Genomic DNA, 18077 nt, shown 5'->3' on the forward strand with positions numbered 1-18077 from the left:
CACCGGTCAAACAGTGGCTCGTGACCATCGTGCACGTTTGGTGTCTTGCATCCCAACTGTTGTAAGATCTTCTCCCAAACTTGTTGTACAAATGTGCAATCTTTGAAAAGGTGTTCTTGCCGGAACCTAGTTAGAAGCATAGAAGGACATGGCTGTGATATCAACATTTTGAGGGATAGGCTTGAAATATTCATACATCGACGAGGCAGAGTGGGAAATGGGGATGCTTTGCCAGTCCAGTGATCAATTTCTCTGGCAACCCTATTGGCTGTTGAGAGCTGGTCCTGATTGGTTAAGGATTATATAGAAGGGGAAAGGGAATAGCAAAGTACTGCCGGTGTGTCTCCAGACCATGGATTATTCTGCTGTCCCTACCAACCCCAGATGATGCCTTTGTTTATGCAAAAGCATGGTGCGAAGTGTACCATACTGAATTCCATCGGAGTGTGAGATTTCAGCCTCAACTTCAGGTGAGTCTGTGTATTGTACAGTGTACATAACACTCTTGGAGCAGAGTATTACTACCTGGCAAGTACTGCAGCTGGCAAATACTGCCTCAACTTCAGAATATTCAGACCCATTATAGGGGGAAAAAAGATTCAGATGCCTAACATCTGCAGGCTATCTGAAATGTAGTATACATGCAAAGTACATTGTACTCTAATCACCTATCTTGCACTAATTTCAGAGCTTATAGTCAAGAATCCGAACTTGGCGTGCAAGAAACTGAACCTTTTGTTAAGTAATTCGTGGCCTGCGTGCTCATCACAGAAATGAACTGATTGAATAACTCACCTGGGACGCCAAACTGTGTAGTGTGCTTGCATGGATGTGAGTCAAAAGCATAGCTTTCAGGATCCATACAAAATTCTCTCTTCTTCTTAGCTGTGCAAATATGTGTCACAATCTAAGCTCTACACCTTTTGGTAATCAGTGACAGTATACTATTCCACCAGCTAGCCAGACAGTATATAGATTAAGTTGTTTCCCCTAGACAATTATATCAAGATTGCTAGCCTGAATCCAGCCCAGAAATTGGCACTGGAGCGAAATACGTCAGATCGATCCGATTTCCGAATCTTCCTGGAAGCATCAGAAGAAGCGGTCCTGAAGCGGTGCATTTCCGTGTCAAATAGATTCGACATGGTTGGCTGTCCATTTCGGGAATTTTATACAGGAGTTTAATTTCTTCTGCCATTCGATGCCTATGCAGCAAGTGCAACAAGAAGAAACAAAGAACAGGCCATTTCCCAGCAGCACTGTCTGAACTTTTCGCGTCAAGTCGTCAAGATTCATCAGGGAGAACAGCCAGATATTCAGACACCTTTTCATGTAGTTGCTGGAGCGCTTAAGCTGGAACAGCCAGAGCAAAACGCTCGCTCTGGCTTTGTGTTTCCTTCACCGCCTCTCATGATCGAATTCTTTATGCAGCGGAGCTCCTTTTGTGGCCCCCGTTGGCTTCTCCCATATCCCAACATTATGCATGCACCTCGCAACATGCGTACGTGTTCCTGGATGCATATGGGTACAGATCATTTGGCTCCGTATGGGAAGCAGTACGAACAGCGGGGGCGCGCACGTACTACACAAGTCACAAGTGGCCCATGCCGCGAGTAACATGACAAACAGCGAAACATAAGAAACGGGGTTTCCCACTGGCAATTAAAAAAGGAAAAATCTGAAGAATAGGATCCAAATCATGGAGTAGGGTAAGCGGAGCAAAGAGAGAAACCAAAAAAATTTGCCCAGAAATTCTGAACAGTTCTCCATAGGCGGGGCTGGTTTTCACAATTTAGACCATGATCTAAAGTGATTCCGCGGCTGCAGCATGCAGCCACAACAATCACTGCCGAAATTTTTTGGAAAAGTATTGGTCTGTTCGGCTGCAACATGCAACGGTTATTGACAACCAATTACTGCTTAGTTGCTGCCGCTAAAGAACTATCGTCCGGCTACTAGGCAGAGTTGCAACAAGCCGTGGAATAGGCTCATTTTTTTTTAAGCTAGACACCTAGTGAAGCTTTTTACCGAAATGGAGTTTTGTAAGCAATGCTATGACATTTGAAACCATGTATATGCCATGACTCATATGATTTGGTGCCATGTAGAAATTAGGACACCACATAGGATAATCCATGAAGAGGTTAACATTAGCACACTTTTCAAATTGTTAAGCAGTGTGTTTTGTGCAAAAGCTTTTATACATGAAAGCTGCTTTAAAAAACTAAATAAATCTATTTTTAAGTTTGTAAAAATTAAAACTTAATTGATCATCCGCTAATAGTTTTCTTGTCTTACGTACCCTAACTTTATCTTCATCTTTCATTAGAAAAGAACACTACTTACATATCACAATTTGACTTTGTCGCTAACTCGGAGTAAATAAATTGACTGCTTCTAATCGGATAGGGTTTTGAAGACGGGGTTTCCAACTTGAATTGTAGGTGACACATTGAGTGACTACGCATTATACTACTCCCTCCGTTCCTTAATATAGGGCGCAACTGGTTTTTTGGTTTTTTGAAGTGTATCAAAATATAGGGCGCTCATGCACATGCAAGCAAATAGCATTAAAACAAAAGTATGAAATCTGGTCGACTTCCGCATGCATAAATGCAAAGGCTTTCAATGCTTCTTCGGTTTTTGCGTTGCTTATCCTTTCACACGCCAAAATAACAGGTCGTTTGCAGGGAAGAATGCAAAGAGCTGCATGCATGCATGCAAAGACCGATGCACACGGGAGAAGCAAAGCATCGCATGCGTCGCTCGAGAAAATCAGTTAAGTCTTCTTGGTATTGCCGTCCAGAGCAGTTGCGCTCTATATTAAGGAACGGAGGGAGTATGTGCTTGCCATTTTTGGTCAAATCGATTGATGCCGGTGATCCCCTTCTCTGGTACTAAAATACGGAGTAGATGTAAAAGAGACAGATTTTTATGTAGAAAACACTTAATAAGACCACAAATATCAATCAGCAATAATCATTACTAAAAAGTTGGTTACAAATGAATGGGAAGAACAATATATAAGACGTCATCTTTTCTATGCGGTTTATAGAAGATATATAAAGTACAAAAGTCCAAGAGTCCTAGGGTGAAAAATCTTGAAGTCTACTAGGAAACTACTTCAAATATAATATGCAGTACTCCTTTTTTTTTTTAATAGATGACTTTTAAATACGTGTTTGACCATTCGTCTTATTAAAAAAAGCAAATGTATAAGGTATAAATTATACTTAAAGTAGTTTAAGTGATAAGACAACTCATAACAAAGTACATTATAATTATGTAAATTTTTTGAATAAGACGAATTGTTAAATGTGTGACAAAAAAAATCTCTTAAAAGACGGAGGTAATATTGACTTGGTGAAAACCAGATCACGTAAAAACGCCCTGTTTTAGCACATTATCATTACGGCAAAGCAAAATCAAGGCCGAGTTTAGTTCCAAAATTTTTCTTCGAACTTTCAACTTTTACATCACATCAAAACTTTTCTACACACACAAACTTTCAACTTTTCCGTTACATCGTTCCAATTTTAACATGAACTAAACACACCCCAAATACAAATACCCATTCTAATAAGATTCTGTACAGATTCCTATGCATCCCACTTGGCCAATTTCCAAAGCGATACAAAGTACGTGCTTTGCATAATTTTTTATACAACTACGATGATGAGCTCATTACTCATACTCAAAACTAAAAAGTTCAACGGCGAGTGTGAATGTGTGGCTCAGAGCGAGGTGGAATAAACATAACATGTACTAGCTACTTCGTACCAAGGGAATGGGAGACAGATCCTGTGAGAGTGTGAGATGCGTCTCATCGTCCATGCCTCTACTTGTGCTTCCGCTGCCAATAATTCTGTTCAGTGTTTGGGCGAATATTTCCAGTTCATTTCGCGCAGCAGTGAGCCGTGGTGGACAGCATTGATACAGCACCGAAGTCTGAAATTCCTTCCCTTTTCAAGTTGCATCTGCCAGTAGACTTTCTCGTTTCAGAAGCCTCGTGAGAGGATAGATTAACAGAGTGTTCTGTAGCGTGAGCTAGCTGGGCGTGGCAGGTCACGATAATCGCAGCGCCCCCTAATTCCAGTGTCTAAATTTATTTAAGCAGATCGTTCTTCGCGTGGTGTGTTAATTTAACTTCAGCCGCAAAAGGGTTGAAAAAACCGAGCGCTTAGATCCGTGCGCGCGGGTGCGACTTGAAAAGCGAAGACCTGATCTGCTACTCGATCTCAACCACCGAATGATTGTAAGCAAAAACGCGCGAACTGAAAAGGGCCTCGACGACATGAGATGCAGAGAAGCTAGCTCTCCTTCTGAACTAAGGAAAAGATCCAGAGAGAGAATATATATTTGGAGCAAATCAATGCCAGGATCTCAATGTTTTATAATTCATGCAGCTAGGAGCGTATGCCTATGTGTGATGGAGCTAATTTGTAGGCTACAGCAGCACAACTGCACAAGTGAACCCAGTAGGCGTTTCCTCGTTGGATTTTGTCAAGCTACTGTTGGATTCATTTTTGGACGATGGAGATATGTTACTGTTGGATTCATTCACATGCATGCCTTGTTCACAAATCCGTCGAGAATTTTGGCTGGTCTCGCATCTTGGCAATTTGCAAGCAACTCGTATTCTTGAGTTGTGTAGCTAAGGAATTTCAAGCAGGTAAACTGCATGCATGCATTTGGCCACTCCAAATGAGGGATAGGAAGCACTTCTGAACAAATGATGAAAGAGATGATTTCAACTGCCTGCCAGCAACAGGAACGTGGAATTATTTCATTTTCTCCCATACGTATGGATCAGAGAGAGGGAGTAGGCTGTTGGTGTTGGAGCCCCCACCGACAGAAGAATACAATCCTCGTCAGCAACGCTGAAAACACGTCCTGCTGAAGTAGACCAAGTACATTAATAATTTCCCCCCCAAAGATAGATTAAAATGCAGTTCATCAGCGAACTTTGCAAACCAGAGTTTTTGGCTAGTCCATTAATAAGTACAAATGTACAATACAATTTTCTTGATCTCGCAACGAGTTCACACAAATCTTTCTTCGGAACAGAGCATGTCAACCATGAATTTTCGGTGAGTCGGTTTAGTGAACCAATGGATGACACCTGCTAGACATGCACAACAGTGACACTGACAGTGATGCCACAAACGCGCAGTCATCACACCCATGTAGCAGAGGTAGATGTGTTCATCCACCATGGCATATCTGGATTTTTCACATTTTAGTCCTTTTAAAAAACTTATCCTCTAAATAAACTCCTAAGAAAACTTATTCTATAAATAATTTTTTTCACGGCGCCAATGTCGTTGGCGCCGTGATCCAACATGACGACGCCAATGACGTTGGCGCCGTTCCCCCCACCCCTAGATGAAAGTTAAGTCACAAAGAGGACCAGTTTGTAAGTTTTTTTAAAAGGACTTATTTGTAATAAAAAAGGACCCATTTGTAAAAAAATAGAGTGAATTGCATATTGGGCTAGTTATTATGACCAAAGTTTCAATTTGGACCATGGCACATCCCAACATTTTCAGTTTAAACCAGAGTCTTTTACCTTGGATTGCAGATTAGACCACCCTATCCATTTCCACATCCCCTTGTTTCCACTCAGCCACTGCTTGCTCCTAAATCAAGTTGCTGCCTGCTGCCGATCGTCTACTTCGGCACTGACATTGGGTTAAGCCAGCAGATGAGCACAACACCATTAACATGAGGTATTGAGAGCCGCGGGGAATGGCGTTGAAGAGAGGAGTTCTATCTATGTTGCCCCTAAGCTTGAGCTCGAGCTCCATCAGTGGCCACCTTTGCCAGCAACGTGCTTGAGCTCTACCTCCACCTTCCATGCCCCATGCTCGAGCTCCACTTGCACTGCCGTGGCGCCTCAACAGCCCTGCCCTGAAGCTACTCTTTTTTCTCCCATGTGTTGTGCTCATTGCTCTTGCAACAATAGTGGTAGCAGGATCCGGTCTAGTGCTTGATCTAGTCATCAAGCTCCTAATCTAGATGCTTAAGATCGAGAAAAACAACATATGGACAACTAGACTGCAAGGCAGACTGGAAACGGAAAGTGGAGGGAGCGATAGTGGGGATGGGAATGACCGGTCTGGAGGAGGAAGAGAGAAGGGGAAGAGGGAGAGACACCAGGTATAGCTGACATGTGGGCTTCTAGACCAAATTGCATGCTCAAGTAACTATGTCTGGTTGAAAGTGAAAATGGTTGATAACACCTAGTTCATTGTGAAACATGGGTAAGAAAACATAGTCCAACATGCAATTCACTCAAAAAAATATTTACAAATAGATCCTCGGCGCCAGCGTCATTGGCACTGAGGACCTATTTGTAAATATTTTTTATTTATAAATAGGTCCTTTTTACTTACAAATAGGTCCCTTTTTAAAAAATTACAATTTGGTCCTCGACGCCAATGTCATTAGCGCCATCCCCCTTCACATTTGTAACTTAACTTTCATCGGGGGGCTAGGGAGACGGCGCCAACGTCATTGGCACCGTTATATTGGACCACGGCGCCAATGACATTGACGCCGCGAAAAGGATGATTTTTAGAATAAGTTTTTTTAGGTGCCTATTTGTAGAATAAGTTTTTTTAAAACGATCGAAGTGTGAAAAATCTAGGGCATATGCCATTCTTTTACGTGTGATATTACCGTGGATATATGTATGTTTCTATATTTCAATTGGGACGGCACGTAAATTTCCATTTCTCAAAAGAAAAAGATAAGGTGACAAACTATGCTTGTCTTTACCAACAGAGGGGAACAACTCCAAAGTCTGCAAATATTCCCTTGGTCCATTATTACCCCCATGCAAGTGGATAACTATACTAGCAGCAGGATGTTAAACTAGTGACACTAGACAAGGAGAACTCAGGCCCAAAGCTGATAAACAAAATGGCCAGCACGTACTTCCCTGATCTTTGCTTCGATCGCATGGCACAAGCTGATAAAACAATTCGCCATCAATCGCCATCTGACATTGTTTCATCTCTCGCCGCGGTTCCTGATCTCCGGCCGGTCAGAGGCAGAAAGGATCTCACCTTTGGATATGGCAGGGGCTGGGGGTCAAATGTGCAGTTTACTATAACCGGGAATCGTTTGGGTTTATAGACCCCAAATCCTGCGGATGCGCTGCAGATCCAGGCTCCAACCTGTAACCACGGCGTCGCGATTAGGATGGCTCAACTGAAACGGCCACGTTTCTTAGCATTTCGTAGGAACACGCACTGTTCCCGCGTTAAGGTGACGCGCGCGTGATGAATCCGGGCGTCTCGCCGCGTTGCAGCATTTGCCTACGTGATTTTTGTATGCCGGCGTTCGGTGTGCATTATCTAGTGACATTCGGCCTCCGACCCTGCTGGATTTGGCGATAACGAATAGACATACGCCGCTGCTGTTCATGAATTGTCTAAAACCGTGGAAAATTCATATTTCGGTGAGTATATATTGTCGGCCGCCATGTCCGAACCATTACGACGTGTTTAATTCTGCCATGATATATTATATTAGGTATATTCCATATCTTTTCTTAAAAATAGATGGTTGATATTGTACAGATCCTATTCTAAAACGATATGATACTAGGCGGGTATCAGATCTAGTAATTACGAACACCAAGTCTAATACCATGTGGATACCATGCCTAATACCCATGGTAGTGGGTGCATTATTTGTAGATGGACCAATCACCCCATTCACCATTGGCGATGGCATTGGCTTGGGTTTGTGGAAAGTCATAAAAGAGATGCTTGTGGAAGTAGTCACATAGAAACATCGAGGTGCACTCTGCCGCTTCTGAGTATGCGGTGGAGTAGTGCATCTTGCCAGCGTTGGTGACGGAAGTGTTAGCTTAGCCACTATCATTGTTGTCTGTACTTGAGAGGGTACAATCTTAGACGGCTCCTGCACGGGGCACAACGTGTTGCTCGATACAATGTGAACTTGTACGAGCAGTCAATGGAGAATGAGCATGCTGAAGGTGACGTTGCCGTCGAGCTCCCTGATGGCTTTGCCCTCATACTTGCTATCGTGTTCTTTTATGTGATGACTATAAAGGACAACAATTATATAACTAACAGAAAAACCATTCTGGTAAGCACAACTGAACTACATAAACTATCTTCTAGGTGAAACCTATAGTAGTATAGGATGAAACCAAGGAGTTGTGGCATTGTCGCGACTGTTACATCCTTCAGCCTCCACTAAGGTTTACACTGCTAGATAAAACCGGCGATCTCTTCAATTGCCTCTACGGAAACAACATAATTTCAGATTTATGGTTGAATTGTTGATTTTCTAGAAGCTCTACTGGACTAAACAAAAGATTGCCACGAAGTTATACTTCAAATCTAAGGAGCACTAACATCAATCTTGTTGACTAAGGTTGCATAAGCGGTTGGCGCTCAACCCGAATAGAGACCATGTCATGGTTACTACTCTCTCCGTTTCAGGTTATAAGATGTTTTGATTTTGGTCAAAGTCAAACTGCTTCAAGTTTGACCAAGTTTATAGAAAAAAATAGTAATATTTTCGACCAAGATAAATTTATTTTAAAAATATATTTAATTATTAATTTAATAGAACTAATTTGGTAATGTAAATATTACTATATTTCACTATAAGTTTAGTTAAATTTGAAATAGTTTGGCTTTGACCAAAGTCAAAACATCTTAAAACCTGAAACGGAGGGAGTATTATGAAAGAAGGAAATATAAGACACCCTCCAAATCTAGTATACATTAATCGTCAAAGGATCCAGATGGTGGCGATGCATTTAACATGTATAAATGACGGTGGACAACATGGAAAGCAGCAATCAACATGTTGGCAACAGTGACCTTCAGATAACAGTAGTTGAGAGCCAAGCCATCTTGAAGGGTTTGTCAGTAAACTAGCCCTTCGGCTCTCCAGTTTAGTTGTTTGCCGACGCTGGATCCTTGAGACTCCATTGGTACATTTAGCATGAGCACTAGCTTCACTAGATATCCACTATGTCCAATTAATGCTCACTGCTATTGAATCCACCTTTCCAAGGCCCAACCACCAACGGAGCCGATGACTCTGAGCACCTCTACCAACCATTTTGTTGCCTCCAAGCAGTAGCGGACGTATATATCAGTTTAAAACCACAGTGGGTCAAATGATGCTAAACAATCAATGAGTGTAAGACCCTGTTTAGATGGGACTAAAACTTTAAGAGCAATCGAACAAAACACATATCATATTTATATTTCAATCGCATACTGTCTCAATCATTGTTTGCGACATGCATATGTTGTGAAGAGACGGACTAATATGTTATACGTTCACACCTTGTTATACCTAATTTTGATGGTCTATAACTACTGTAAGGGGGTAGGGGGTCTCGGGGGTGTGGCGACACGGGTCGTAGCTGTGTTGGTTGACCCACCCTGACTAATAGGTAGATTGGTCCCTGCCTCTAAGATCCTCCTTCCTACATGTGCTGCATGTGAGGCTCCAAATATGGACCACTGGCTCCTGGTACAACACACAACATCGCTCCGCCTTCATCACAAGGACAAAGGCGTTGAATTCTAGCTATCCCTCAAGCTATACAAATGGAAATAATCCTACTAGGGCATGGTTTAGTTCCCAACTTGTTCTTCAAACTTACAACTTTTTCATCACATCAAAACTTTTCTACACACACAAACTTTCAACTTTTCCGTCACATCGTTCCAATTTCAATCAAACTTCCAATTTTGGCGTGAGCTAAACACACCCACACCCTAGGAAGAGATCCAACCATGGGAGGGACCCAACTAAACTAAAACTAGCCTATTAGATAAGTTTTTTTTTTGAGGTGGGGGGATTTGATAGTGAGGTCAATAAAAGTATATACATGTTTGGTGGAACGATTTCATTTATAATTTTGTACTGGGACGGATTTCATTCCGTACACGATCTCAATTAGTAAAAAAAGAATCTTCAAAAGGCCTCATGATATAAATTAGAAATTAAATTATGATCTCGTCTATAAATAAATCACTCCACAAATATATATACAACGCCAACTTTTAGAAAAAAAAAACTGGTTGGAATATGACTACATATTTTAGGCCTTCTTGAAACATAATTTTTTATACAATGTTTATAGGAAATAGTTTAGTTCCCATAGTCCAAAGGACGTCTCACATGCAAATGCATTCCCCCCCCCCCCCCCCCTTTCATGTGCTGAGCAAGCTCCTCGCACGCATTAAACACAATAATTTATTTTGTAATTCTCTAATAATTTTTCATGGCTATTTTAAAAGCATGCAGAAATGATTAATAATGGTTGAAGCAGCAGAGATTTAAATTGCTGAAGCTTGCCAGCAAATCTCCCAAGTCATCCCAAACTTCCTGGAGATCCAACGTAAGCAACGTGTCAGAAAACTCAAACATATGCATGGTCTAAAATATTACTTCAACATCGGTATTGTTGAGAAGCATGTGCAAATTCAGTAAAACACGGCCACCAACATGATATACTTGTCAATTCAACTAAGGTTTATTTTCGCCATATTCTCCAGTCAAATGGTCGAATGCCTGCTCTAAGCATGAGTGTTACACTCATGCAACTGGTCAAAGTGTTTGCACTAGCACTCAACGTACATATACTCTGTACGCCACCTGCACGACACGGCCAACACAGTCATGTGCGCTTAGGCTGAAGATTTGTACAAATGCATGTATAGACGATAAATGCAGAAATGGAATTCAATCAAAGTGCAATTAGGATATCAGCAACGACATCGCCCAAGAAATTTCTCTATAAGTATATATATCACCATATTTATGTGGTTGGGTTCTTCCTGGGAGATGGATTTTCAAAAAAAAAAAAAAATCATAACTGGCATACAAGAGAAACCAGTGGACATCCTCTTGAGGAACAAAATTACTTTTCCGTGCTGGTTCTTAAGGGGCCATCATCGTTTCCGTTTCTACCCAGAGAAGTACGTTCTTCCGGCAACAACTATAACACATTGTCATCAAATTTCATTCAAAACAATTCGTCGATTTCCTTGAATTGGAAGTGAGATTAATGGAGATGCTAGCTCGACACGAATCACCTTTTGGTCCTTATTGAAGTTGAAGTGCTCGCCTCCAAGAGCTATAGGTGCATCACATAAAGTCATGAACTGCGTACATGCGCAGGGAGTCTGAGTGGCTGAACAAGACAACAAGCATGAGCATTTCCTGACAGAAGATCTTCGAGTGGATGATAAGTTTTGACTGTAAAGTTCAGATGGAGCTAGCTAGCTAGCTACTCTAGCTGCCTGCACTCACAATCTCACATGGTACTGGTAGGAGGAGGCAATAGCGATATGATAATACGAATGCCTCTTTGACTACCAGTTGGACCAGCAACAGGCTACGACCCTTTTCTTTTTCTCATCAGGCACCATGGATCTCCATCGGTTAAAGTTACTTGGAGACTGAGCGATGCAAGTCTCGCAAAACTCACCAGAGAGACAAGCAACAATATGCACAAGATGGATTCTAATCGATCTCTCGGGTGCATGATGACTAGTAGTTGTACGAACTGGAACTGCTCAACTGCATCGACCACCTAAAAGCAACACGATTGTCGTTAAACCAGGCTGGGCTATTAGGCTACTCCAACAGAGCGCGACAGCGCATGACATACTGAGCTGTCAAGTTTTGGAACTTACGGCTTCAAGAGCGACAGGTGTTTCCTGCATCAAGCTTTGATGCTTGGTAGATATAGAGCAACATGCCTGTAGACCTGCAGATGTTGCAACTCATGTGACATGGACAAGTAGCTGGGCTCTAGGCAGCATCTGCTCTCCTGTGGATTACTACTACCCTACGTACCACCCTATTAGGCGACACTGGATACATTGCCATCGATCTCTATGTATACGTTGCCGCCGAATGCGACGAAGCTGCCAGGCTACGCGTGCAACTCTCATCACTGTGAAGTTGCATTCATTCAGGCTTGCAGGAAGCTCGTGCAGTGGCAATATGCAGGCATAACTGTATGTATGGCAGAAAAAAAGCTTTTACTCAGGGAAATGAGACATGCTATGCCAGCAGAGACTGTCTGTGTAACTAGCTACATCCTCATGGCTGACAGTGTGAAAACATTTCGATGCGTTATTCCGGCCAGGTTGTCCAACTATCAAAACACGCGACAAGTTGTGCAAATCGTGGCGTATATAGTACAATACTATTCTCTCTGTGGGACATCCACCTAGCCAGATAAGTATCAGTATGACTGTATGTGCAGGTTGGAGGAGTGGCCAATGCACCCTCACGCACACGAAGGGACGTTGTACACTAGCTCGTTTACTGTACGAGCAAGTTCTCATGCCACGCTAGACAAGCACATGCATGCTTTCCCCTCGATCCCGAACGGCGGGATACTTGCTTGGGTCTGCTGCGAGATTCGTCAAAGTAAACCTCGGATGCATGCGTGTACGAGTACGATGGAATCTGATTTTGTACGTACCAACCGCAGAAAACAAATGCAATCTGTGGGCGCCCTTGCATGCCATGGCCCCACGGCCTAAGCAAACCGCTGGATTTTGAGCGGTAGAGAAAGCTGTGTGCTCGTTGCATTCGAGTTTTTCTTGGTCTCCCGTCGCAAGATGGATTTAGAACTTTTTAGACGATCAGGCGAGCCGTGCCGCCTGAAACTACCTGGGCTTGACTGTGCCGAGTGCCCAGAAGATGTGTTTCCTGCCCTGTCCCGCTGCATCAGCCGTATCGCGGTGCAAGGTTTCGCCGGGCGCGCGCGGCGCGGCGTCGACTGGTCGAGGCGCATGCGCAAACCCAGCAAAATTTGGGCGGGTGGTGGACACGGCATCCGCACACCGCGCGGTCACACGCGCGACCTGCAAGTCAGTGCTTCCGCGACGCGCTCGATCGGGAGGTCGGGAGCAGGATGGTGTGTCGCGCGAGAAGGTTTGTTCGCGTGTGACACGCACGCACGGAGTCCCACAGGGAGAGGGGTACAAACTGGACCGAAACTCGCAAGGGGATGAACAAAAAAAAAACAGGGCCTAGTAGGCCTGGAGCAAAGAAGAAAAAGGTTCAATGGGCCTGGAGCTGTTGTATGTCAACTGCGAAAAAGAAAAAGGGCCTAGTGCAGTTTTATTGTCCAATGCACAAAAAGAAGAGGATGTTGCTGCCCAGGATCGAACTGGAGACCTTCAGTGTGTAAGACTGACGTGATAACCACTACACCACAGCAACCGACCTGTTTGCAAGTATCACAAACCTACAAGTAATTGAAGGCTACTGTAACGTTTCATCTCTCAGATTTCGCATTATTGAAGGTTACTGTAGGTGCTTTATGTTTTTATAAGAAAGAATAGTGTCCTAGGACGCTTTATCTAAGACGAAGAAAAGCATGCGAGGCTTAAATAGAACAATATTTTGAATCCAAACTTGAAAATATAAATAGAAAGAGAAGGACCATGATGAATATATGAAATATTCCCTCCGTTTTTTTAATAGATGACGCCGTTGACTTTTTCGCACATGTTTAACCATTCATCTTATTTAAAAAATTTATGCAAATGTATAAGATATAAATCACACTTAAAGTACTATGAGTGATTAAACAACTCATAACACAATAAATTATAATTACGTAAATTTTTTAAATAAGACGAATGTTCAAACATGTGCGAAAAAGTTAACGGCGCCATCTATTAAAAAACGGAGGTAGTACATTAATAACCAAGGGCTGCATAGTTGCATAGGGTCCGAATGCTAGATAAAGGAGGTGCTCTAGCTTCAGATGCCTTAGATTTTCCACCCTTTGTTCCAATAATACTTTTTGACACAGTCTGAAACTGAAGACACACGAGCTGTTTATTTCATAGTTACAATATAGATATCACACGCAACAAGTTATTGGGTTCACAATTTCTTTATTATTACAACAGTGGAATATCCAATAGGTATATTAAGTCTGAGGAACTAGTTGGATGTGATAGCCTTGAGGGAACATGATCTCTGATATGCGCAGTACTTCCCCTCCTTCAATCTCCGTCCAACTAAACGGAGAGTTCACCCGGCAAAAGAAAAGAAACAGAGTTCAACATGTATGTCAGTGAGTTTTTCTAAGACTATATCAGTGAGCATAGCAGGCAACAAACGAACATCAACATTCGTATGTACCTATACTCGGTCACCAAGATGTGGAGGAAGAGTGCAATGAAAAGCTTGCTAAACTCTGCCCCGAGACACAGCCTGACGCCTCCTCCAAATGGCATGTAATTTTTCAGCATCGAGCTTCTCTTCTCCTCCTGTATTTGCCATTTGCTTCAGTGAGTCAGATAGAAACATTGTGGTAAAACACAACACAAGTGAAGACCAATTTAACAACAATTCATCCTTGAATACTAATAGATCAATATTGAAATGTGTCTTCCACTAACCCTCCACCTCCATGGATCAAATTTAAGTGGATCCTCGAACAATTTTGGGTTTAGGTGAACTGCCATGGGGCTTATCATGACTAACCACCCGGATGGAATTGTATATCCTGAGTAAAAACCAAATATTATAATAACCATTTGTATGGCCTGATGTGATTCTCATGAGTAAATACTATGCTATATGCACAATATATTATCTTATTGTTTGTGTTAGAAGTTTACCTTTCACTTGCACATCTGTTAATGTTTTCCTGAAAACTCCAGGTGTGACGTTACTAATTCGAGTAATTTCATTCATAACCTTCAGGTAAAACAAGCTCAAATGAGTTAACAAAAGCAATTGCCGAAATCATCACTATGGCACCAATGATGCTTCAAACATAAGCGGACATCAACGTGAAATCACCTGAGTACTGAATTTCAAGGACCTGTACTCCTCCCATGTGAACCCGTAATTCACACCTTCTCGCTTCTTTAGAATTGTCCCATGCTCCTCCTAGAATGATGTGTTAATTTTAGAATTCATCCAATATTTCATTATTTGTCTCGAACATAAACTACCCGCATTAAAAAAAATACAGACCTTGAGCTCTTCAACAACTTTTGGATTGTCGGTTAGGTACTTAAAAGCTACAGTCAAGGTTGATGACAGTGTTGCAAAGCTCGTAAACAAGAGCGCAGCAAGTGCGTCTATAGCAAAGTTTTCATCGATCATTGGCTTTTCGCTCTGTAGCTCTTCAACAATGAGGTCTACAAGGTCACCATACTTCTTTCCAGGTGCACTTAGCCTCTCTTTCATTATATCAGTAAGTGTGTTCCGCACATTTCTCCTACCCTTCATTAGGGAACAAAAAAATCAGGACAACTGAAACAAGTAATCTAGAAGACCAGTGTCCTAGTTAATATTCAGGACATGTATTTCTAATGAAGTAGATGAGTATACCCTGATTAAGCTATTTGGACAAGTAGGAAAGAAACCCGCGCAGATACACAGGAAACTTATTTATTATTCATAAAAAGAATGTTAAAGAAGTCATATCTCACCGTATTTACTATAACAACTTTAAATTATCTTATAACAATAAAAGAAAAAATATCTCTACCATAAAATAGACCATAAACATTGATATCTTAAATGATAATAACATTTCTTATATTCAAACATTTTGTCCTGGTTATATGTAAACTCACTTATTACCACTACTTATTACTTGTTTTCAAAGCAGGATGCATTTTTAATAGATGAAACTATATATGTAAAAAAAACACCTAGTACATCATTAATATAGAAAAAAAATATCTCTCACCTATGTCTAAATCTTTGTGCAAATATTTAAAAATACAACAGCTACCAATTAATGGGATAAACCCATTAAAATGTGTATAAATACCGCTCTAACGGATGAAACCGAGGGCTTTTTTTCTCTGATGCCTTGAAACATGAGTCTCGCATCAATGGAGTTGTACCCCTCGAGATTAGCGTGGATTATAATTTTAACGCCTAACTCACCATTGGCACACTGATAAAAGATTGCATTGTTAAGTACCCTGGTTACATCTTATTGGGGCCACTCAACTTAAGCATATGCATGCCTTTACTATACTTACGTCGGCGTAGAAAATTTCAATGCAATCCCCCCTGGCCCCCGGCCCCCGGCCCCCGCCCACACACACACATAATGCATTTGTCATCCACCTAGTAAACTCTAATACATTGATTGTTTTAAAAATAGAAAATGAAGAAAAATGAAAAATGCCTTATATTTGAAAAGTGAGGGACTACATAAATTCAAATTGTGAATAGCTGGTTCTTGGATGGTTTTGTTGGTATTGATTCTGTAACTATAATTTTGTAGATGAGTTTGCTACCTGGGTCTAAATTCAGTGCCCGTTTGATTACACGCGTGTTGTGTTTCATCCAAATCTTCTTGTGACTTGTGAGATGGGTCGCTGTATGGATCGACTGCATGTGCTGTCACGCTTGATGTGGAGAATGCTGAACATGATTTATAATTTTGCAGGGTAGGCTAAGATACATTTTTTTTGGGGTATTCCTTTTTTTCTGGCGTTTTCTCTCTCCCACATAGTTCCATAGATCTAGAGGGATATGAGGAATTAGTTCCATAGATCTAATCTAATGCATGGTTGAATAAGATGGATCCACCAATTTAAGTGTAAATCAATGGTTTATATAATTTTTAGAATTTTTCTAATTTATTAGACGCGTGACGTCTTAGTAGCGTTTGTAGGAGTCTCACATGACAGCATGAGAGCATCTATAGTAAATTTAATGGACTTTTAGTATATAATAGAGGATACAAATACCTGCATGGATCGGTAGAATGATGTCCCTGGAAAATATATTGGGAAGGAAACCATCCCCTGAAAGAAGTCCTGAAAGTTCTTTCTCAATTCTCTTGAGTTGGTGACATCGAGTCCGATCAACTTCTTGGCAACTAGGTCAAAGATCATCTGCAAAATACAATTCATAGTAAAACAATAGGACCATTTTGTGAGACAGTTAACCGGAGATAATCTAATTACAGTGCGCACTTTGCGTTCTTAATTATCTACCATTTATTCATATTAGACATCTATAGATCCAACAACATTAGCAATGCCTTAACCGAAACATATATCCATGTAGTGTCGCATAGTTTTGCATAAATGCAGTTGTTAACTTACGTCTGACACGCCGTCCTGTACCTCGACGCTGGGTTTCCCAGTCCATGATGCGAAGCTCTCCCTCATAGAGTTTTCTAGCTCAGGAAGGAGTGATTCTTTCAGGTTTTCAAGGCCAAAGAGCTTGGCCGCGACACCCCGGATAAACTTGTGAATGGTTCCGTTGTATGTGGTGAGGCTCTTCTTGCCAAAGATATTAATTGCAGTTTCTGGATACCAACTTTGGAACAATTTACCCTCTTGTTGAAATATGAATCGGTTCACCTCTGGGTCAAGGGAAATGATCACTGGCCGTCCAACTAAGCTAGTCTTGAATAGAGGCCCATACCTGATGATCAAGCGCAAAACCAGCATGGCATAGAACTTAGATTTGTTCATATTTATAGAAAGTGTGTTGTTCGTATCAACAACGTGCATATGTTTGTTGCATATTTAAGTAGAACACTGGTACTAAAAAGTTATCACTAACCTCTCCAGTCTTTGCTTGTAGTAGCTTGGCATGTCTATTGATGGGCTTGCTCTGAAGAACTGGAAGGTCTCACCAATAATAGGGAAGCCCATGGAGCCAGGAGGAAGCCTCCCAATGCATGGAGGATTCATCCATTTGTATACCCAGTGAGCTAACCATCCTATGATGAGGGTGACACCACATAGAGCTGCATATGAATACGATCCTAGCAAGAGCTCAGACTTTTCCATGTCCTAGCTAACTAGTGAGCAAGTATGGAACAAGGCTTCTAGCTTGCACTGCTGCCCACGCAGAGGGGAGGTATCTAGATCTTTATATAGCAATTGTCACGTGTACTATTAGTTGACTAGTAGAATTTTACTTCATGCAAGTTGCAGGTATCTATGAAGAAAATATATTCCTTCCCATGGATTGATTGCTCTCCTTTAGTGATTGGATAATTGAGATTGCTCTATACATAATATGTCATTGATCGAGTTTGT

General features: G+C 41.6%; 1 protein-coding gene and 1 non-coding gene across 2 annotated transcripts; both read right to left on the reverse strand.

Moving 5' to 3' along the window:
* Positions 1–13178: 13178 nt before the first annotated feature.
* On the reverse strand, positions 13179–13251 carry TRNAV-UAC (transfer RNA valine (anticodon UAC)). The gene has a single exon. It is a non-coding gene; the product is annotated as a tRNA-Val (tRNA).
* Positions 13252–13705: 454 nt separating this feature from the next.
* LOC127771649 (cytochrome P450 87A3-like) lies at positions 13706–17868 on the reverse strand. The gene is made up of 9 exons (XM_052297574.1): positions 17596–17868; positions 17130–17454; positions 16770–16916; positions 15028–15279; positions 14851–14940; positions 14667–14745; positions 14445–14551; positions 14185–14312; positions 13706–14060 (listed from the first exon to the last, which is right to left on the reverse strand). Exons 1-9 carry the CDS (start codon positions 17823–17825, stop codon positions 13970–13972), a joined length of 1449 nt encoding a protein of 482 aa, XP_052153534.1. The 5' UTR covers positions 17826–17868; the 3' UTR covers positions 13706–13969.
* Positions 17869–18077: the final 209 nt, after the last annotated feature.

This window comes from Oryza glaberrima, chromosome 4 (assembly GCF_000147395.1).
Source record: "Oryza glaberrima chromosome 4, OglaRS2, whole genome shotgun sequence".
In the NCBI taxonomy this organism is placed as follows: Eukaryota; Viridiplantae; Streptophyta; class Magnoliopsida; order Poales; family Poaceae; genus Oryza; species Oryza glaberrima.